Source organism: Leuciscus leuciscus (assembly GCF_965113295.1).
Source record: "Leuciscus leuciscus genome assembly, chromosome: 23".
NCBI lineage: Eukaryota > Metazoa > Chordata > Actinopteri > Cypriniformes > Leuciscidae > Leuciscus > Leuciscus leuciscus.
Genome location: NC_138747.1, coordinates 19,988,907 through 20,013,645, shown reverse-complemented (window position 1 = coordinate 20,013,645; position 24,739 = coordinate 19,988,907). Strand labels below are relative to the sequence as shown.

Below are 24,739 nucleotides of genomic sequence, written 5' to 3'. Positions count from 1 at the left end.
AGAGAAACGCGTATTTTAGAGCGTAAATGGAAACAAACTAATTTAGAGGTCTTTAGAATCGCGTGGAAAGACAGTATGTCACGTTATAAAAAGGCCCTAAAAGCGGCCAGGGCTGAGCACCTCCGCAAACTAATAGAAAACAACCAAAACAATCCAAGGTTTTTATTTAACACCGTGGCTAGACTAACAAATAAACAGACGTCACCCGAACAAAATATCCCGTTACAGTTCAGTAGTAATGATTTCATGAACTTCTTCACTGAGAAAATAGAAAGCATCAGAACCACAATTGTAAACGTTCAATCTTCAATCGCGCCTTATAATTCAGCTTCAATTATCACCCCGAAAGAACAATTACAGTGCTTTACAACTATAGAACAAAAAGAGTTAAATAAACTTATCACTTCATCTAAAACAACAACATGTTTATTAGATCCTATACCAACTAAACTACTGAAAGAAGTGTTACCTGTAGTGGAAGATCCTCTCCTCAATATTATTAACTCGTCTTTATCTTTAGGTCATGTTCCAAGAACATTTAAACTGGCAGTTATAAAACCTCTCATTAAGAAACCACAATTAGATCATAATAATCTAGCAAATTATAGACCCATTTCAAATCTTCCATTTATGTCTAAAATATTAGAAAAAGTGGTGTCCGCTCAACTGGGCTCTTTCTTGCAACAAAATGAGATCTATGAAAAGTTTCAGTCTGGATTCAGACCGCATCATAGCACTGAAACTGCGCTCGTTAAAATCACAAATGATTTACTTTTAGCTTCTGACCAAGGCTGTATCTCAATACTAGTTTTACTTGATCTTAGTGCTGCGTTCGATACTATAGATCATACATTACTCTTAGATCGACTACAAAATTATACTGGTGTTCAAGGACAAGCACTAAGCTGGTTCAAATCATACCTATCTGACCGCTACCATTTTGTCTATTTAAATGGAGAAAAATCGATCATAACTCCAGTAAACTATGGAGTGCCGCAGGGATCTGTATTAGGCCCTCTGTTATTTTCAATATATATGATGCCACTTGGAAATATTATAAGGAAACATGGAATTAGTTTCCATTGTTATGCTGATGACACTCAAATATATATTTCATCACGGCCGGATGAAAACGCAAAATTTTCCAAATTGACAGAGTGTGTTAAAGATATAAAAGATTGGATGACCCCTAATTTTCTTTTATTAAATCCAGACAAGACAGAGGTAATACTTATCGGTTCAAAAAACCGCCCACAAAACCTCGCACAATACAACTTTAACATCATAGGATGTCCTGTTACTTTATCCTCTACAGTAAAAGACCTGGGTGTTATACTCGATTGCAACCTGTCTTTTGAAAATCATATTTCATATGTTACAAAAACAGCATTTTTCCACCTTAGAAACATTGCTAAGCTACGTAATATGCTATCAGTTTCTGATGCAGAAAAGTTAGTTCATGCATTCATGACCTCGAGACTGGATTACTGTAATGCTTTACTAGCTGGTTGTCCTGCATCCTCAATAAACAAGCTACAGTTAGTCCAAAATGCCGCCGCTAGAGTTCTTACTAGATCAAGAAAATATGATCATATAACACCGATTTTATCATCACTGCATTGGTTACCTATAAAGTTCCGTATTAATTACAAGGTATTGCTACTGACCTATAAAGCCCTAAACGGCTTAGCTCCAGTCTATTTAACGGATCTTTTATCACCCTATAATCCATCGCGCTCTTTAAGATCACTAAATTCAAGGCTTTTGGTCATACCTAGGATATCCAGAACCACCAAAGGAGGGAGAGCATTCTCACATTTGGCTCCAAAACTCTGGAATAGTCTTCCTGATACTGTTCGTTGCTCAGACTCGCTCTCCCAGTTTAAAACTAGATTAAAGTCGCATCTCTTCAGCCAGGCATTCATATAATCCTACAGTTCAAACTACAATCCGGCCTCTAGCTCATAAATGCCAGAGGAGAACTGGCCCCCGACTGAGCCTGGGTTCTCCCAAGGTTTTTTTTTCTCCATTAGGTCACCTGATGGAGTTTTAGGACACCATTAGGTCACTTGATGAAGTTTTTCGGTTCCTCGCCACTGTTGCCTTTGGCTTGCTCAGTTGGGGATATTTTGGGGATATTTAATTTAATTTTATCAATCAATAAATTCCTCTTGAAACAAACTTTGTTGTATTATTTTAATTTAATACTGTGAAGCTGCTTTGATACAATCTGTATTGTGAAAAGCGCTATACAAATAAACTTGACTTGACTTGACTTGACTTGACTTGTTTTGAGCACTAGGGCACAGTCCTGCTGGAATAAAAAAGGGCCTTCTACAAACTGTTCCCACAAATTTGGAACCATAGCATTGTCCAAAATGTCTTGGTATGGTGAAGCATTAAGATTTCCCTTCACTGGAAGTAAGGGGATTAGTAATGGCCTCCTGAAAAACAGCCATAAACCATTATCCATTCTCCACCAAATTTTACAGATGGCACAATACATTCAGGCAGGTAACGTTCTCCTGGTATCCGGCAAATCCAGAATCAAGGAGAAGTGTGATTCGTCACTCCACAGAACATGTTTCCACTGCTACAGAGTCCAGTGACAGTGTGCTTTACACCACTCCATCCGACACTTGGCATTGGCATTGTACTTGATGATATACGACTTGCAAGGAGCTGCTCGGCCATGAAAACACATCCTGACTCAGTTTTTGCTGATATTAATGCCAGTGGCAGTTTGGATCTCTTCAGATTTGGAATCACCATGCCTCTCAGCACTCGGTGACCCCACTCTGTGACTATGCGGTCTTCCGCTTTGTGGTGAATTTGCTGCTGTTCCTTAACGCTTCCACTTTCCGCTTCCACAAAACATCATGAAATTTTAACATCCCCAAACTTTTGAACAGTAGTGTATATACAGTGGGGAGAACAAGTATTTGATACACTGCCGATTTTGCAGGTTTTCCTACTTAAAAAGCATGTAGAGGTCTGTAATTTTTATCATAGGTACACTTCAAAAATCCAGAAAATCACATTGTATGATTTTTAAATAATTAATTAGCATTTTATTGCATGACATAAGTATTTGATCACCTACCAACCAGTAAGAATTCCGGCTCTCACAGACCTGTTAGTTTTTCTTTAAGAAGCCCTCCTGTTCGCCACTCATTACCTGTATTAACTGCACCTGTTTGAACTTGTTACCTGTATAAACACACACTCAATCAAACAGACTCCAACCTCTCCACAATGGCCAAGACCAGAGAGCTGTGTAAGGACATCAGGGATAAAATTGTAGACCTGCACAAGGCTGGGATGGGCTACAGGATAATAGGCAAGCAGCTTGGTGAGAAGGCAACAACTGTTGGCGCAATTATTAGAAAATGGAAGAAGTTCAAGATGACGATCAATCTCCCTCGGTCTTGGGCACCAAGCAAGATCTCACCTCGTGGGGCATCAATGGTCATGAGGAAGGTGAGGGATCAGCCCAGAACGGCAGGACCTGGCCAATGACCTGAAGAGAGCTGGGACCACAGTCTCAAAGAAAACCATTAGTAACACACTACGCCGTCATGGATTAAAATCCTGCAGCGCACGCAAGGTCCCCCTGCTCAAGCCAGCGCATGTCCAGGCCCGTCTGAAGTTTGCCAATGACCATCTGGATGATCCAGAGGAGGAATGGGAGAAGGTCATGTGGTCTGATGAGACAAAAATAGAGTTTTTTGGTCTAAACTCCACTTGCCGTGTTTGGAGGAAGAAGAAGGATGAGTACAACCCCAAGAACACCATCCCAACCGTGAAGCATGGAGGTGGAAACATCATTCTTTGGGGATGGTTTTCTGCAAAGGGGACAGGACGACTGCATCATATTGAGGGGAGGATGGATGGGGCCATGTATCGCGAGATCTTGACTTTGCGAGATCTCCTTCCCTCAGTAAGAGCATTGAAGATAGGTCGTGGCTGGGTCTTCCATCATGACAACGATCCGAAACACACAGCCAGGGCAACTAAGGAGTGGCTCCGTAAGAAGCATCTCAAGGTCCTGGAGTGGCCTAGCCAGTCTCCAGACTTGAACCCAATAGAAAATCTTTGGAGGGAGCTGAAAGTCCGTATTGCCCAGCGACAGCCCCGAAACCTGAAGGATCTGGAGAAGGTCTGTATGGAGGAGTGGGCCATAATCCCTGCTGCAGTGTGTGCAAACCTGGTCAAGAACTACAGGACACTTATAATCTCTGTAATTGCAAACAAAGGTTTCTGTACCAAATATTAAGTTCTGCTTTTCTGATGTATCAAATACTTTACAAATTAATTACTTACAAATCATACAATGTGATTTTCTGGATTTTTGTTTTAGATTCCGTCACTCACAGTTGAAGAGTACCTATGATAAAAATTACAGACTTCAACATGCTTTGTAAGTGGGAAAACCTGCAAAATCGTCAGTGTGTCAAATACTTGTTCTCCCCACTGTATTTAAAATAGTGTGTGTACATATACACAATTTTTTACACTATTTATATTTTTTATATTTAAAATATATTTAATATTTTGTACATATTTATATAGCCTCTATGTTGCATTTTTCTATTTGAACACACGTTATAATTATAGTTATTTGCTAATTATATTATTTTTCATATTTCATTGTTAGAAAGAGAACCGTCACAAGACTTCTTTCTTCATCACATACTATTTTATATATATACTATTTCCAATCAGATTTGGTTATAATCAGTCATATGTAAAACATAAAATGTTTACTCTCTCACTGCTGCCACCTCTAGCCCCTCGAGCATCCTTTTTCCCAGGTCCAACAATTCCAGTCTCTTGATCTCTAAAGACATTATAATGGGGTCTGGGGTTTAAATTAACCCTTGTGTCTACCAACAAGACTAGGATTCCACCCAGTCAGAGAGAAGGAAAATAAACAATGACAAGGAGGGGTCACACCGGATGATAAAACTTTTCACTGACAGGCATCTGCTGTTCTTTTTGTTACTCTCCATCCTGTATGCACTTTCATGAAAACATACCAAAGTCCAAAACCTACTGAAACAATATGCAGCCCTTTGCAACAACTTTCTACACCTCTAAAGTCCAATAGTGGACAAAGGATGAGAACTGTGAATTTGAATTCAAACAATCAATTGAAGTTACATTCAATCAGAGATTAAATTGCTAATTGTGATTCAATTTAAGTGAAAGGCAATGCACATTATCTCTGAGAAGCTGGATGGAGTCATGAGTGCTCTTGTAAACAGATACATGATAGAATGAGAGGTGGATCGTTGTTTCAATTTGCATGCGATTGTCTGAACTGCTCTCTGGAACACTTCTGTTTGCTAACAATTACATCACGCTAATGGGCTGTAATGCCTAAATTATGACTGCAAATAGGGATGGTAATTGTAAGGAATTTAACAATTCTAATTGCTATTCTGATTCCATTTCCTTATTGATTTAATAAATATGGGACCTCAAACTACACATTCTTAGATTGTACATTACAAGTTTTTTAGGACTCTGTAATTCATGTTGTTTTTTTATAGTTTTGATTAAAAAACAAACAAACAAAAAAATACAGTTTAATTTAATTATTCAAAAAATGTCATGTGGTTTAACCAAATAAAAGTTCATTAAAGTTTCTACACCCAATAGGTCTACACCCTATATGATTGAACATCTCAATCAATGTTTTCAATGTTTTTTTTATTATTTTTTTATGTTTTTTTAAATGTTATGTTTAAGGCAAAAATTATATTTTCGAAATCGTCTCAGTTACGTACAGTATATGTTACCCTCGATCCCTGAAGGAGGGAACAGAGACGTTACGTCGGAAGTGAACCGACGAATTGGGGATCGCTTTGTGAGACCAATCTACTTCGAGTGTAACTAAATGAGCCAATGGACGTTGGCATGCGAGATTTGCATCTGATGAACCGCCCCACAGCGCGGGTATATATATGGAAGCGGATGCATCCATATTTGGTTTCCGCTTAGGAGCCAAGCCGGTGACCCAGTCGCCCAGCGGTGGTACAGCAACTGTGACGACGGGACGTAAAGTCTCAGAGGGTTACATGCATGACCGAGATGTTCCCTTTCAGTCGGTCATGTTCGACGTTACATCGGAAGTGAACCGATAAATTGGGTTTATCTACCAACATTGTTGCCCTTCCAGCACCCTGCATCAGCAGAGAAAGTCAATCACTGCTGTTCTGCATGACCCACTCAGTGAGACTATTGGATAACACTGGGAAAGCGTGCCCCTTCCTGCAGGGAGGTACCATGTGGAAGTTACCCGTTTGGACTGGCCAAGTAGGGCAGTATAACATGTGGAAGGTCTCTGGGGTGGCTCCAGCCTTGTAAGGGGGGGACACACTGGCAGAGAGGAAAGACACGGGCTTACCGAGATTACACAGGTACCTTTCCCCTTCTGCTGACCTTCGTAACAGGCAAAGAGCTGGTCTGAGGTCCTGAAACTCTGCGTTCGGTCCACGTACAGGAGCAAAGCGCGAACGGGATAGAGCAAAGCTAGGGCTGGGTCTACCTCCTCCAAGGGCAGCGCTTGCAGGTTCACCACCTGGTCCCTGAAAGGAGCCGTACCGTGGAAGAATACACATATGGGATCACCACAGGGATCACTACATATGGACACCCAGCCTAGCACAGGTTCCACCAACGTACACAAGTGTTAGGCCTGGCATCAGATGCTCCACCATGTCTGACTGCTGAGGGTGGTGGAGGAATCTGGAATCTTCACCAATCTGGAACTAATCTGGAGCAAATAAGCGCACACATCCGGTCCACCGGAGGGGAATGGCACAGCGAGCCGACACTGATCGGGTTTCTAGTGCTACTGGTCACTTGGGACGAGTATACGGGATAATACCAGCTCTACACGAAGGTTATAAAATCTAGCGAACATGTTGGGTTTTGCCCAGCCCGCAGCTATACATATATCTGCCAGCAAGGCGCCTTGTGCTAATGCCTAGGAAGCAACACTTCTAGTAGAGTGCACCCTCAATCAGAGCGGGCAAGGCACGCCTTGGGTTTGATACGCCAAATCAATAGCATCCACTATCCATTGGGCAAACCTCTTCTTGGAGACAGCCTTTCCCCTTCTGCTGGCCTTCGTAACAGGCAGAGAGCTGGTCTGAGGTCCTGAAACGCTGCGTTCGGTCCACGTACAGGAGCAAAGCGCGGACGGGATAGAGCAAAGCTAGGGCTGGGTCTGCCTCCTCCAAGGGCAGCGCTTGCAGGTTCACCACCTGGTCCCTGAAAGGAGTGGTGGAGACCTTGGGGACATATATGTAATTCCAGGCACGATTCATTGACCAAAAATGTTTGCAGGTCCCCTACCCTCCTAATGGAAGCCAATGCAACTAGGATAACTGTCTTCATGGACAGAATCTGTAACTCCACTGACTGCAGAGGTTCAAAGGAAGATATCTGCAAATGCTGGTAAGCACCAGAGACAAGTCCCAAGAGGGTATAGAGTGAGGGCGAGGAGGATTTAACCTTCTTGCCCCCCTCAGGAACCTGATGATCAGGTCGTGATATTCTATAGATTTACCTGCATCGTGATGTGCGTCAATAGCGGCAACATACACTTTGAGGGTGGAGGGAGACAGCCTTCACTCCAACCCATCTTGCAGGAAGGCAAACATACGTAACTCTGATCGGGCATTTCCGGGGTCTTCATGGTGGGAAGAACACCACTCAACGAACAGTTTCCACTTCAATGCAATGCACCTCATAGAGGGGGCTCTAGCCGAACTGATGGGGTCTCCCAATGCTTGGGGCAGTCCACCTAATTCCTCCACGTCCCGTCCAGAGACCAGACGTGGAGATTCCAGAGGTCTGGACTCGGGTGCCATAGGGTGAGAAAGCAGGTCCTTCCTCAGAGGAATGCACCAGGGAAGGGCTGTCATTCTGGGAACCAGGTCCGATATACGCAATGGTCGCAGTGCTCAGCCGAAGTAGCCCTTTTCTGGTGGCCACCAGAAGAGGAACTAGATCAGGGGATAGGCGAAGGGACTCCACCTCGTCTGAGGTACTCGAGCAGGGTTTCTGCAGGCTTTATGAAGGTAAATTTAAGACCTTTTTAAGACCAGTTAAAGAAAATTTAAGGAATTAAATTGAAGGGAACATAACATGTCAATATGTTCTCTAAATGTAAATGTCTAGGAAGCACTCAATGAGTTGTATTAGCAACACTTCAAAGTTTGAAAATACAATTTCCAACAGGTCGCTATTACTTTATAATTAATTTTACAAAAAACATAGCTTAAAATGTTAATAGCTCTGCTCCCAATCACTAGAATATGGAAATAACTTTTACTGTACCTTCTGATGACACTGCAAATAAGTGATATTCTTTTTCAGAAGTTTTAAAGTCTTGTTTTCCAGTGCAAATATCTAAAATATTTTTAAATCAATATCCATTATCCATTTTGAGAAGCAAAACGACATAAGATAAGAAATCTCGTGAAATCTTGTGAGTCATATTATGATTAACCTGTTAAGCTGCAGCCCCACTTTTGAAAAATCCCCAGAAATGACATACCCAAACTGAAACCGATACCGGCCTATTTGAATATTTTTTTTAAATACAAATAAGAAATGTTGGGAAAAAATTATAAACATGAAACTAAACCGCCAGTAGATGGCGGCAATAGGCCGTCTTAATGAGTGAGTAATTCATTCAAACGATTCGCTCAAATGGCTGATTCGTTCAGTAATGAACGCGTTGACTGTGAGATGCACTTTGGTTCTCCTGTGATCTTTGTTTGGAACTATTTTCGATGCTGAAATATAACAAAAACAGTCAATATTGCAAGAATTTGCATCTAAAATGTAAGTAACTTAATTTACTTAACTACATTGAACTGTCGTATGAAATCAGTATGTATGAAAACTGTCGGTGTTTAATTGTAATGGTATTCAAGAAGACAGTACTCTTGGTCCTGTGAGGTTAATTAACTGTATTATATGTTATAAATACATAAACTCGACATTTAGATTTTTTACCGCAGTATGTTAACTGACTTTCTTTGTGTGTGATGTGCTCATTTGTTTCCATTTATTCTTCTGCACGAGCCTCGACAGTGCAACATTGTTACCGTCACCTCAAATGGAATAAAATCAGAGTAATTCTCGCAGTTTGGTGATTCACTAGTTTGTTTGTTTTCGTTATTTACGTTTTAATTAGGCTACTTGTCTAGTCGGGCAAGTAAAATTCTCTATCACTTGCCACTTCAATATATCCACTTGTCCCGGATAATGTCGAGCCCTGAAAAGTGGACAAATACTGTGACATTCCGATACAGTAAATTCTATTTTATAAATGGATTTATAAAAATCCATTTATAAAAGAGTGAGCACTCACACTCACTGGCACCACAAGCAGGGATATAGGGCAGCCCACTGTGTGCACTCACTCTTTAAAGAGCTGTGAAAACAGCTGTTTTTTGCAAGCTCTTTAAGAGACCGCGACCACCGCTGAAGCGCCGTCACGCCAACTTCCGTACACGTTTTCCGCATCCCGTAAATCATAGGGCCCTAATTTAATGCCATGATATTGAATGCTTATTGGATATTGGACTTGCTGCTCCAATTTAAGCCATTTTTAAGGCCTTAAATTGTACATGGTCAAATTAAGGCCCGCGGAAACCCTGTCGAGTCTCAACCGCAACACAGAGATGGTCATCTGTGTGCACTCACACTCACTGGCACCACAAGCAGGGATATAGTGCAGCCCACTGTGTGCACTCACTCTTTAAAGAGCTGTGAAAACAGCTGTTTTTTGCAAGCTCTTTAAGAGACCCGCTGAAGCGCCGTCACGCCAACACAGACTGAAGAGGCTTCTTCCCCAAAGAACAGAAAGCTCGTAGAACACTCTCTCATCGAAGATTGCAGAGCAGGAACAATAGAACCACTCGGCTCCGAAGCGAAAAGAAAATATGCATAAACAATGACTATTAACTACAACTTTTGCCTCAACAAACTCCTAATTTACTGCTTATTAATAGTTAGGAAGGTGGTTTTTGTAGCTTTTAAGTTTAGTTATTGGGTAGGATTAAGAGATGTAGAATAAGGTCATGCAGAACAAGGCATTAATGTGCTTTATAAGTACTAATAAACAGCCAATATCCTAGTAATATGCATGCTAATAAGCAACAAGTTTATAGCGAGAATTCTTTTTCTAAATAATAATAAAAGATTATGACAGATACTTTGTAAGATTTTCAAGAATTTAATTCTTTGAATTTTTTCTTTATTATGATATCAGGACATGTCGTGCCATGGACCTAAAAAATATGTTGTCTACTCAAAAGTTCTAAACAAAACTAAATCTAAAAAAGTGTACAGTATGTGTAAATGCTATAGAGCATTCAAAATGTCCACCTCTTGCTGCACAAGATTTTTATTTCTGACTATTTTTCAGTGCCAAGTCCTGACAATGAGCAGGTCTATGTGTGATAAATGCAAATGTTGTACATTAAAGTCTAGCTTAATGAGTATATTTTCTGGACAATTCTGACATGAGGGAAAGTGATTTAAGCAGTGTTACCCATATGGCATGTCTGCCTGGGGTGAGGGGTTAAATAAACCAAGACATCTGTGTTTAACTGCAGGCTATTCTGGTGTTTGTGGCTTGTGTGTGGGAACCCCTGCAGGTCTCTTAATGTCTGAACCTGCCTGCCTTGATTAGTTGAAGGTCAACATTTTTTGATTGTTATCTGCCCTTTGTGAGATGAATAGCTTCCTACAGCAAGTGCCCCCGAGGGGCAACACTATCACTACACCGTTTACGGTACATGAATGATCAGCCCCATAAAAAAAAGCTGTCTTAGACATCAGTGGAGGTCCAGAGTGAAGAGAACAAAGTTCCTGAAAATAAATTAAGCAAAGCTAAGCGTTTCACCCATCACTGGAGTTAATACATATGTTCACAGAATTCCCAGGGTTGACCTGCTTAAATCAAACTGGACACGAGGATTGGGATGTGAGATCCTGGTACCTATTTGCAAGTATCACCATAGATAACATAAATAGACAGAGAGCAGACTCTGGAACACACTCACTTGTAGGCTTGACGTACACCTTCAGTTTCAAACACGGCTTCCCACCAAGGTTGGGGTGTGGTGAAGCTGTGAAGAGACAGAGAAAGTGAAAATTACAGTAAATATTCCTCACATAAATCTATGTGACTTGACATGATTTAGTTAGAATGGCTTAAAAGAACATCTATCATGTAATTTTACTGTTGACCTAAATCACAAAGTGACCAACTAACCCAAACCGCCAAGTTCAACCAATAAAGCACAACACTGTTCATTGTGGAAGTACATTTCCTGATTCATGTTTTAGGGATTTAAAAATAAATAAATAAAGAGATCTAAAATTAATCTGTGTTATGAAGTCTAAAAAAGTAGTGAAAATCAGACCAAAAAAAAAGTGTAAATGTCTACATAACTTATTTTAAGAATTTAAAATACTAAAAATACTATTTAAAAACTACTTATCACACCCTGCAAATGACGTAATGACTTCCAAGACTTCTAGTCCTTTATTATAACAATTAAAGTTATGGGGTAAGATGCCCCCGCCCCACCCCCACCCCCACCCCCACCTTAATTTTTTCTCTTGAACATAGATGACACAAAATCTCATCTCAAAACTTTTAATATGATTATGCTATTTTTAATTTTTTCATTTTATCTGAATATCAAAATTTGTGAGATTTATTTAGTCAAAACAGTTTTGATGTTAATTGTTCTGATTAACTGAACAGTGTGAAGAGACACTTTATGTTCTTGCATTTTTCCATGAATGAGTGTTTATTTTAACATATTTACTGCTGGCTATGACTCATTTCAGGGGTGGCCAAAATTAACTTAAAATCAGTCAGAGCTAAATGTATCTTCAAGTTTATAAGTATAGCCTCATATTACGAGAAGGCAACTTTCTACAACCTTTATGTGTTCACAGTGAGATTTGGTGAATATGTTAATAAATATATATAAATCCGAGAATCGATTGCTTACTGTTGCTTTCGATAATTTTTTCTATACTTTTTATAATATATATATATATATATATATATATATATATATATATATATATATATATATATATATATATATATATATATATATAAAAAGAATTGATTCTATCATTCCAGAACCAAGAATAGGAGCCCATTCAAAAAAGGTTGGAACCGAACAGCCCTTTTTAATACATATTGTAATTCATGGGCTTATTATTAAAATAATAATAATAATAATAATAATGAATCTCTTTTACTGGGATTGTCTGTCATCTGTTTATAAACTAAATTGTCAAAACACAATTTTGTATCGTGGTTTCCACAATTTTAATTTTTTTTTAAATAAGCAGGACAACTGTTTTCAACATTGATAATAAGAAATGTTTCTTAGGCACCAAATCAGCATATTAGAATGATTTCTAAAGGATCATGTGACACTGGGGTAATGGATACTGAGAATTCAGCTTTGCAATCACAAACAAAAATAAATTAGATTTAAAAATGTATTTAAATAGAAAATAGTTATTTTTTAATTGTAAACATATTTTACAATATTACTGTTTTTACTTTATTTGATTAAATAAATGCAGCCTTGGTGAGCAGAAGACTTACAAATATATGAAGAGTTCAGATGCAAAAGCCTTAAATATACGAGCCTGATAAAAATTATCCTTCTAGAAGAAAATTTCAGATGGCACTTAGAGGCTTTTGCATCTGAACTCTTCATGTATATATATACAGCTTAATTCCAATGTTTGTATATATATACATGAAGAGTTCAGATGCAAAAGCCTCTAAGTGCCATCTGAAATTTTCTTCTAGAAGGATCATTTTTATCAAGCTCGTATATTTAAGTTCAGTAATTTCACTTAAATGACAATTAATAGGTAATTTTCATTGGCAAAATTTCAGATGGCACTTAGAGGCTTTTGCATCTGAACTCTTCATATATAGTAGGGGTGTGCAGCAGAGACCAATATCTGTATTTAAATGTAATTAAGTTCCCTTTTTTCATTGAACAAATATACCTTATATAACTCAACATAATTTTTTATTACAAAATTTATTTATATTTTTTTCTTTAAAAAAATCTTACTTTTTCATTTTCCATACGAACTTTGAGTTATGTCAGGACAATCATTCACAACCTCAAATAAGAGGACTCTATATAAAATAGCTGATTAGAAAACATTGAAGTTGGAAGAAAATATGGTTGAAAATTGCTAAAACTACTTTTACAATGCATACAAATGCAAATCTGAACAAGTTATAAATAATAAATAAATGCTTGCTGGCTCTGGGAGCATATACATTAAAATAGATCTGGGGCCCTATTTTAACGATCTAAAACGCAAGTGTCAAGCGCAAAGCGCAAGTAACTTTGTCTTGGGCGCTGTTGCTATTTCCCGGCGGGATAAATGACTCTTGCGCCCGGCGCAAATCTAAAAGGGGTTGGTCTGAAGTAGCTTCATTATTCATAGGTGTGGTTTGGGCGTAATGTGAAATAAACCAATCAGGGCGTCATCTCACATTCCCTTTAAGAGCAGGCGCGCTTGTTCTAAAGCGGATTCCTATTATAACGGCGGATTTGCCAGGCGTGCGCCGGCAGCTGTTCACAGCCGAGGAGAGCAACGTTCTCGTCAGGGCCGTAAAACACAGAGAAGTGACATTGGGGATGGAGAAACCCACCCAAATTAACTATCTATCTGTCTGTCTGTCTGTCTGTCTGTCTGTCTGTCTGTCTATCTATCTATCTATCTATCTATCTATCTATCTATCTATCTATCTATCTATCTATCTATCTATCTATCTATCGTAATAATGTATGATTTGCAAAAATGAAAACTGCTGCTTAGATGAGAGAATCAAAGTGTATGCGCGTTGTGCACACGCTACATTGATTATGGCATGGGCGTAGGTTTAGGGGGGGACGCTAGGTACTAGTCCCAATCAATATTTTGAGATGACAAATTTGTCCCCACCAATATTTAGCAAGCTCCTTTGAACTGCTATTTGGATCTTTGCGCTGCTATTTGGATCGATTCCAACGGCCAAAACAACGACAGTACAAGAAACGCCGTAATTTGATTGGCGGCGGTGTATCTGACAGGCTACACGCGCGGGCCGGGACTACTTTTGTGCTTGCACTGGCAGCGAGCGGGTGGTATGTGTGTGTGTGTGTGTGTGTGTGTGTGTGCGCGCGCACGCGCGTCGACGACGCCGACGGTAAGTTACCAGGGCTGTCTCTCTGCCACATACAAAGGCCAGAGTAAAACATTTTAATATTCCGTTTTTTGCCACTTTTTGTACTTTGTAGATAGATCAGCTATGCCACCCAAGAAGAAGAAAGGGGACATACGAAGCTTTTTCATAAAGCAGAGTGTAAGTAGGCAAAATAAATAGCCACACAAATAAACTAGCAGTAGTAGTGACTGACCAGGCTTTCAAATGCAGATTCTACTGTGGAAAATAGTATTGATTGGTGATAGTATGTGTTACCATGTTGTTACAGTTAAACCTAGCAGCAGCAATCTTTCAACTAAGGTTAAGAGTATTGATTAGGCTGTGCAGCACTGATAGACTCATAGAAGTCATGCTATCATGATAGAATGCTACGTTAGCAAGTCACTGAATGTTAATTAGCTGACCTTAACTTAGAATCTTGCAGTCAACATAAACAGTGGATCTGAGACATTTTTCGTTTCTACATTCTATTTATGTAATGTATTTGTGAGTGAGTGTAGCCTAAGAATTTAATATTTAAGAATAGAATATATCAATAGAATTTGATATAGAATAGTAGATACAATTTTAGTATTAATGGAATACTGTAATCATGGATAATAATAATAATAATAATAGATAATAATAATGGATTTGTTGTGTTGAATGCATACTATGATACGTGTGTATTTTATTCATTTGTTCATTATTTAATTACATATAGAAAACTCATTCCAGGGGGAGGGGGATGTCCCCACCAAAGCTGAGGCCAAACCTACGCCCTTGGATTATGGCCAAGCATGCGCCCTTAAAATAGCACAGTGAACAACGCGCAACACGCCACTGACTTTAGACTAGGTTTTTTCTGGTCAGTGGCGCAATTGATTTATGGAACAGCAAAATAGCAAAAGGGATTGTTTGCGCCGGAACACGCCTCCTTTTTTGCGCTGAACCGCCCAGGGAGCGCAAGTTCATTCCCTAGTTTAGCGACGTGCTTCTGTGGAGGGAAAAGCGCGCTTTGCGCGGGTGCAAAATAGGAATGATACATACGCATGTATTTGACATACGGTGTACAAAGTCAATTGCGCTGGGTGCAAGATAGGGCCCATCAAGTCATAGAAAAGGTATAAAATGTAATATTTTAGTAGATATTATTCTTGACAAAACTCTGATTACTAAGAGCTGCAGAGAAGAGTCAACACGGTTATTAGATTTGTGATCACTGTGCTCCTTTCAAACATAGTGTTTAGACTTAGTCATTTTTAAAACATTTAAATAGACATTAAATAGTGGAAAATATGCATGATATAGTATTTTAGTTGATGTTAATCTTGAAAAGACTTGAGTCTTGAGAGATGCACAGAGACCTTGCTGTGCTCATTTCTTTCATAGAGTTTACACTCATTCACTTCACACACTTATTGCATAGTGATTTTAGAGGTTTATGTATAATATCATGCTATCTCTTGGCTCACCTGTTATCCAGCAAACATTAATAGTGACTGTGTCTGCCAAATATTTTTCCTACTATTCAGTAGAATTCATTATTAGTTTTGAAGCCATTATCCATGCCTTTCCAAATAAGGTATTCGGTTTCAGGCACATCCCTAATATATAGGTTAGGCTGGTTAGCATGACCCTTAGCCTCCGCTGGTAGAATGTTTACTATTAACTTATGAAATTTTACTGTTGTGCTCTGTAGCATTGCAAGGTAGAAAAAGTTAAGACAAAGACCATGTGGTCCTCTGACAGTAAACACATGTGAGATTCAGTGTCCTTGGTAAGGCCATGTCTACTGACACCATGGAAACCAGGACCTCTTGTACTCTCTGAACCAGACGAAACATTTGCCTGGAGAGCAATGAACAAATTTCCATTACTCTGCCATGTGAGTCTCTCCCTCTCTTACCCTCACACATACTACACATGGCTAAGAAAAAGCACTTAGAGTCTGTTCTCCATTTAAAAGTCTAACTTCATTCTGGCACTCGTTTCCCCTCATCTCCTTCAAAAGCACACAAATGGATTTTTGGCTAATTTTTTTTAAAGATTGCAAATGGAAAACAAATCATGATTTTGCCATGACACAGTTTTCAGCTTGCTCTTCAGATACATAAAAATTCCTTTAGCAATTACCACAAATCACTCAGCGGCTCAGCTAATGGAGAGCTGATGTGTTCTGCACAAAAAGCTTCTTTTGGGTGAATTCTGCTCTAACAGGTGTTCTTAAGTGTGTGGACATAACATTGGCACATGGTGTTCTCATGCAGTCAAAAGATACAATATCAAAATCTGAGGTTACATTTTACTTTAGTGAACAACATAAATCACTGTTATTCAGACAATTCTTTTATACAGCATTTTTAATACACTTAAAAGACTGTAAAAAAAAGTTGCATTGTACTACCATGCATTGTATTACCATGTTTTTCCATACAATGTTAGTACTAAGGTATTCTTTGAAATATCTTGAAGTACCATGTAAATACAATGGCAAATGAATATGGTGATACAATATCATTCAATTTTAAGAGAAAGACTAAAATCTACTATCTAAAATGTTGAAAAATATATAAAATTGTGTGTTTGTGATTGTTAAAAAACATCTCAAAGCTGAAGTGTGTTTTCTGTGCAACTATCATCATCGACTGAAATTGAACTATTAATTAAAAAAACATCTCCAACTCTCCTACCCCATCTTTTATTGGTCAGGAAAACAACTAGTCCTGCTCCAAACTCACACCATTGTTTGAACCACTGTTACTATGTTGGGCTGGTCAGAATTCAACTAGTTAAATTGGACACTAAACTAAAGTGTTACCAAGAAAGGATTTGAATATAAAAAATAAAAAAATCACATTTCACCATTAAAATGTAAATGTAAAATGTTTGGTGAAAGGACATTCTTAGACTAAACAAACATAAAAAAAGAACTTGTGCTATGATTATGGACACGTTAAGAAAAGTTCTAACAAAAGGGAGATTTTTGAGAGTTTTTTTGTATGAACGGGGGGCTATCAGAGATCTGGCGTATTATGTGTTGTGTGTGTGTGTGTGTGTGTGTGTGTGTGTGCTGGGAGTCTCTGAAATTCCCATTTGCCGTATTCAAGCACACAGGCCTGTGAGAATGTCACAGTTGCCATTCACTCAGTCACCCTCTCTGGTGGGTCGAGGCGGGGTTGACCCAAAGGTGATGGACATCCTCTATTGTTGTGGGATATGAAACTAAGCCTTAGTTAACCCCCCCAAGTAACCCTGTGGCAGACCCCTTTGCCTCATAACCCCAGGGGCCATGACAGCAACAATATTGATAGTAGCCAAACACTTCTCTGGAGGAGGAGATGGCCTCATCTGATGAATAGCCAGACTAAGTACTTCTCAGCCCAGGCCACTGTCTTCAACAAAAGGTGCATAATAGCGGGTCTTGCACCAAGCGACAGGGCGGACTGCATTAAAAATAGCCCAGGACAGGCATAAGAAACACCCAGCCTCGAGTGCAAACTTTGAACCCTGGGTTCTTTCTTTCTTTCCTTTCTTTTTTCTTTGATTGACCCTCTTCTGTGTCTCTGTTTTCCCCTCGCAACTGGGGTGAAAATGTCCCATGGTTGGAAGGAAGGTCTAGGACGCCCTGCTGATTTGGTGACAATTCTGTGACGCCCACCACATCAAATTCCTGGACAGCCATGATATTTAAAGCGATTCTCATTTGAGACACTCTGTGCCTGCTTTTGGTCAGACTAGCATCCATGAGACTAGATCTCCACATTTACAAATCACGCTAACTTTGAAAGAATAATTCACACAAGAACGTCTCAGGTTACGACTGTAACCCTGGTTCCCTGAAGAAGGAATGAGACGTTGCATCGAGAGTCTGTGAGAATGCTCTGCGTGATTGCGTTGTAAAGCACATGTGAAATCAGTCCAATGGCGTAAAGTAACGTCATAGGCGGGTGACGTCATTGACCAGGAAACTATAAAGCATGCCCGGAAGACAAAACAGCGCTAGCTTCTGATAGGCTGAAGCAAGTCGATCACAGGCATGCAGGACTTACAGTAGTAAACTGAGACATTCCCTTTCAAGGGAACTCAAGCTGCATTTAGACGCTGTGGGAACCTTATACCCACGGCGCCGTACTAGCATGAGCCTGTCTTTGTGAAATTGTTGCACTCACTAGGACGAGAGCACCAAAGCACCTGGAGTGGAACCCAGATCCAGAAACAGACAAATAAACAGGGCAGCTTTGTGGACGTAGGCATCTAATGCCCTGACTGGGCACCGTAGATTAAGTTTTTCCTGATCTGATGTTTGAAAATGTGGATGACAGAAGGCCTGCAGTACAATAGGTGCCGCAATGTTAGTGGTGACCTTTGGAACATAGCCCGGTCTAGGGTGAATAAAGGCTTTCACCATACCCGGAGCAAATTCCAGGCACGTAGGAGCTACCGACAGGGCCTTTAGGTCTTCAAATCTTTTAAGAGATGAGAGATAAGATCGCCGCGTGACCTTGATCATGTGAAGTGGGTTTCCCCTCAGGAAGGTTTTGAGCCACCACTGAAGGGGCCTCATATACAGCAGGTCAAAAAGTATCACGTTGGACGCATCTGCCATGAGACCCAACAGCCTCTGGAAATGTTTGACAGTGACTGGCCTAGCTTTAACACATTTACGCCTAAGAGAATCGAATCGATACAAGCAGGAGAAAGACGTGCCTGCATTGTCAGTGAATCCCAGGGCTAGAATCAACCAATCATCGATATAATTCAGTACGCGAATGCCCTGGAACCGCAGTGGCACCAGAGCTGCATCCACGCATTTTGTGAAGGTACGGGGTGATAAAGCTAGACTGAATGGGAGAACCCAATATTAGTACACTTCGCCCCCGAAAGCGAACCTCAGGAACTGGATACATGGAAGTAAGCGTCCTTGAGATCTATCATGAAAAACCAGTCATCAGACTTGATTTGTGACACGATTTGCTTTAGCGTGAGCATCTTGAACTTGAGCTTCTTTACAGATCAATTTAGAAGGTGCAGATCTAAAATCGGACGCAACCCCCCCATCCTTTTTTGGAACAATAAAGTACCAGCTGTAAAACCCGGATTCCCTGCTGGGAGGAGGAACATGTTTTATGGCCCTCTTGTCCAGCAGAGCCTTTACCTCTTGTTTCCAACGCTGCCAAAAATCCTACTAAGGGTACCAGACTGGTGAGACTGGCCTCTGATGTTACTTGAACAGCCAATTCGGTGCCCTGAAACGGTGAACCGGCAGGGACCAACTGAACTGCCTGCTCTGAAACCCTCTTCAGAGGGAGTGAGCATCCTAGCATCCTATGTCCAAGCATACACTGGGATGTGCGCTCGCTGGAGATCGCTGCGCCCCGAAACACATGAGGTGGCGGGGTTGGCAGAACACCCCCTAAGGGCACAGAGGGCAAATGGGCAACGTATAATGAGGTGTTCACCACTTCCCCCCGGAAGGGACTACCCTCAGAAGCCTGACACCGGTGGCGTCAGGACTTCTTCGCTAAAGCCTTAGAGATAATAATGGTCCTCAGAACCGTTTTACTCTTTGAAGACTTCAGCTGCCAGCGCAGCCCTGGCCCCCAGTCTTTCTGCGGGGGAGCACGGGAAGCGATGCTCTGCTTCTGTTGCACTCTCTGTGAGGAGCTTGTAGATGGCCGAGACTGCTCCCGCCCAGCAGCCTCAGAGCCTCAGACAACATCAGGAATACATTTTTGGAATGCTGTCGCCTGTTTCTTTGCCTACTGAAATCTCTCGACGACTAAGGGTGACAGCGTCGCCGAAAGGGCCAGGAGGGGAAAGCGGGGCGTCCAGCAGAAAACTATTGTCTTTCTCTATTTCTGACAGATTTAACCATAGGTGTCTCTCCACGGCCGACTGACTTGGCCGTCTCCTTGGTGGCCCGGAGAGATTTTACAATGTTTCAATATATATTCACAAAATATATATCACAAAAGTTGTGATAGGAGCAGTTGGCCACCTCTATAAAAAATGTATGGATCTCTATGGGGCCTCTGCTGGATATATATGGTCATAAACTTTTTTTCTACAACTGTAATTCCTACAGGTTTTTCTCAAACCAGCAGATGACATAATTTTGCCCCTAGCACATAGATCGATATCCAGAAATAATATTTTTTTAATTTTTAGTCTAGTTTAATAATGTTGCAGTAAAACGTATAGCTGAGAAGTAAATAAAAAAATCTGATATATCATTTGTATTATTAAAAATGTATATTTTTTATACAATCGCTCTGTAAAAGTTTGGGGTCAAAATGACTCCAAAGACCCTAAGGGTTAATAGTACATTTTGTTGTCCCATTTGGAGTTTTATGGAGCTTATAATATGACAAAATGATTTGAATTTGAATTGTGTAAATTTGAATTATTTACAAGTGCAATCTAACAAAATTGAATTTTATGTGGTATTTTAAATAGTTCTGAATTTGATTTCTTTAAACGAATATTGAACATTTGATATTTAACGAATTGAAATGAATTGAATATTTTTCATTTTCTCATCAAACAACTAGACTAACGAATGGCTCGACACAACAGAAGAGCCTAGACAGGGCTTTCTCTCTGTGTAGACCAGCAGTCTGAATTTGCTGTAACCTATAGGCTACTGTAGCCTATTTTCCGGACTGTAAGTCACGTTTTATCATGAAACACGCTGTGATTTATTCCAAAGTGACTCAGACATACAGTATATAATGCATTTAACGTTAAATAATCTAAATGTTGACTTTCAAAAGTAGGCGCGCCAGGAAGACTATTCGCTGTGTTTTGGTTAATTTTAGGTGTGCGCCAGAAATATCTTAAAGGAGACCGAGACGCATCATGTTGTTTTATTTATTTTTCAATGGCATGATATTTTGTAGTCATTTTGAATGTACACAAATACAAATATACATTTTACTGTTTCGAATGATGTCATATTATCTGTATGACTATAAATAACAGTAGGCTATTAAGTTATTTCCAGCAGTGGAACAAATCCAAGTGATGGCGCAGGCGCATCGCGCTCTCACACAACATAGTATCAGTTTGGCGTTGCTTCATATCGCAGACTGTTCATTATTAAAATAAAACACAGTCAACCAAACATATAAAAAGTTATTGTGCCTAATTTAATTGGTCTGTTGTACGATATAAAGGGCAAGCTGTGCCGCACAGTCCTACTTGTTATTCCAAATATTTCCCTTGCTGTGAAGACGCTGATATTGGGACTCGACTAAAGTATGAAGCCTTCTTTATATTAATAGTTAGCATCCACATGTTACATAGCAAATATGAAAACTTTTGACTGAATGAGAGATGCGCCACCGTTTCGATTTAAATAAATTTGTTTAGGCTTGGCATTTAAAATAGGCTAAATGTTGTTTGTAATAAAGGGCACAATATAGGCTATTTTTATAGGCTATGTAGCCTGTATATTATTTTACATAATCTTCATATAATTATACATGGCTACTTATTTTTCATTCTTGTTGTTTTCTGCATTCATTTAAGGATTTGTCATACAGTAAGGGAAAGTAAAATAGGCTACACATAGCCTACATGTTAATAGTGTTTATCATGTAAATGTTATATTGTATTTACAGGTCTTTTACACTATTGATGAATAGGCTAATATTAAAATGCGTTTTTTTTTTTATGACGATTTGATGCGCGCGCGTTTCTCTCTCAACATGATCCGGTGTGACTTGCACTCAGGTGCATGCAACTTATTTTCTGGCAAATACGGTCAGTTAAAAATTTTGCTGTATTATTACAAAATGCATAGAGTGGAGACCATTTGGGCAAAAAATCAAACAAACAAACATATTGTGTTCATTACCCCCACCCACATTTGGGCTTAATCACTGTTATTATTAGGGGGTCCTTGGAAATGTATTTAGGTGTAGACAAAATCAGTTATGTTTATTTCATAAATATGAACATACCTCGCATCTCCCGGACACTAGCCATTAGTCTACTTCTTTGGCCTATTTTGTTTAGCTGGCCAATTCTCAAAATCTGTGTGGAAAAGCTGCGGAGCGCGGAGAGAACGCACAATGGCTTTGCTTTGGAAGTTTTTATTTATTTTTTATTATTATTTATTTTGGAAGTTTAGTTGCCAGAGAAAATAACACACAGTTTTGTTTGACATCAATTGATACTCAATATTAATGAAATAAATAAATGTAATGTCAGAGAATGCACAAAGTGCATCCTTTTGAAATGTAATTATAATACATTTTAATTAAAATAAAACACACAAGGCCTACATCATAAAACTCAGAAGATTATGTATTTTAATATATTATATTATAATACAAATAAAAAGGCTTCATACTTCAGTCGAGTCCCAATATACACGTATCAGCGTCTTCACAGCAAGGGAAATGTTTGGAATAACAACTGCTGGTCAACACAGAGAGAAAGCCCTGTCTAGGCTCTTCTGTTGCGTCGAGCCATTCGTTAGTCTAGTTGTTTGATGAGAAAATGAAATGTAGCCTAGTTGCAAATCACGCATTAAGTTTTGTAAGCTCCGTCCTCCGTGCAACTGCAGCAGTGGACTATTATTACTATAATATTAGAAATCTAATACTCAAGCTGTTTTCTCATTTTTCTACTCTTAATATTAAATAAAAAAAACGACTGAACGAAAGATACACGGATTCTCTTGAACCACCACCGCGTTTGCGGCAGAAAACTACTGCAGTGCAGCCAAAATGCTATGTTCGACTTTTCTAAGATCCTTTACTCTTCCCTGTGGATGACCTGTGACCTACTTTCTGTAAGATCTGAATTTTCCGCGGTTTGAATTTTAGAAAACTGAATTTGAAGTTCTGAATTTTTTCTTCATCTTGAAAACTTGAATCTGTATTTTTTAAAACGGAATATTTGCAGTCTAAGAATTCAGAACAAAAAAATAGCTGTTTGAAAATACATGTCTAAAAAATTCAGCCATGAAAACATTTAAATTCGTTAAATTTCAAATGTTCAATATTCGTTTAAAGAAATCAAATTCAGAACTATTTAAAATACCACATAAAATTCAATTTTGTTAGATTACACTTGTAAATAATTAAAATTTACACAATTCAAATTCAAATCATTTTGTCATATTATAAGCTCCATAGAGTTTGACAGTGTCCTCCTATTACCATCATTGTATGCAAAAGAGCAGAATGAATATTCTTCTAATTGTCTGTTGTTGATTGTGTTCTAACGAAGAAAGAAAGTCAAAAAGGTCTGGACCTTGTGGCAATTCCTAACTATTTTATGTTTCTGCAAATTGTTGGTAAATTTAAATTAATTTGATTTTTAAAATCATGCCTCCAAATCGGCAAAACATATAATAGTAAAATTTTCTCATGATATCGCGTTGGGTTTCGAACAACATTTTCATCTTTAGGTGAGCTATCCCTTTAAGACGTGTTTTATTTGTCCTGATAAAATTTAGCATTATCAGCAAACTTTTTGTTACATAAAAAGGTAAAAGGTATCACTACTCCTTGTGCCCTAGATGTTTCTGGCCTCTAAATTTTTGGCTTTTAGATACAACAGATGGCCATGAACTATTAGAAATGACTCTTCAATGTGTATTAGGACAAATGTGCTTTTCAAAAGAGCAATTTGTGTGACTATGCTTTTAGGATTAGGTGTCCTGTGACACAATGGGTGGTTATAGTCATGAGCAGAGCTACAAGTTCTGTCCAACGGACTTCTGAACTGCCGATCTCTGAGGGCACAGGGACAGTTCTAAGGCAATCCGGGACATGGTAAGCAGGGTGAGCGGTAAAAATCATGCCATTCTACTTAAAGCTGCATTCTTTTATCACAGGAAACTTTTCTCTCAAACTCCCTTCTATCTTCTAAAAGTCAGAATAAACACAGACACATGCAGACAAAAAAAGCATAAGTGAGGAGAAAAAAGAAGAGAAATTGCCTCATTAATGCATTTGTCGTGCTGCCCTGAGCCTTTTCCTTTTGCCTGTGCCCAGCGGGAGCCCTTTTTATCAGGCCAAAGGACACCTTTCAGAAGACCATTAGTGAAACAGGGACAGATGCACCCCAGCAAATTCCCCCCTGTCATGAAAGTGATAGCGAAAGAAGAGGATAAAGCAGAACCCCACTTGATTCGTCCGGCCAGGCGAAGGCCTGACCTTGAGGCGGTGGGCGGGCTGCCTCCGTAGGACGAAGTGTCAGGCCTGTCATCCGGGCACCATTCCGAGCCAAAAACTCCCCCTCCAGGTTAATGGCTTTTAGCTGTTGTTATCTGAAAAATGGTAATGGATGGCACCCCAGAAGCTGGAGATGCAATTACTCCCATCAGGATCCTTCTGTTAAATATGATTTGACCAATCAGCATAATTTGGACAGTTACGCATGATGGCCTTGGTAACTGGTTTTGCACCGATCTCACCCAGAGTGGCAAAGTGCACAGCT

At 39.4% G+C, this 24,739-nt stretch overlaps 1 protein-coding gene across 1 annotated transcript in view; it reads right to left on the bottom strand.

Annotated features, from left to right (window-relative positions):
• The window catches only part of efna2b (ephrin-A2b), a 155,679-nt gene that overhangs the window by 3,938 nt on the left and 127,002 nt on the right, over nt 1–24,739 (bottom strand). Inside the window, exon 3 of the mRNA XM_082156797.1 lies at nt 11,094–11,159. Within this exon, the coding sequence (XP_082012923.1) occupies nt 11,094–11,159 (66 nt within the window). The remainder of the gene's footprint in view (nt 1–11,093; nt 11,160–24,739) is intronic.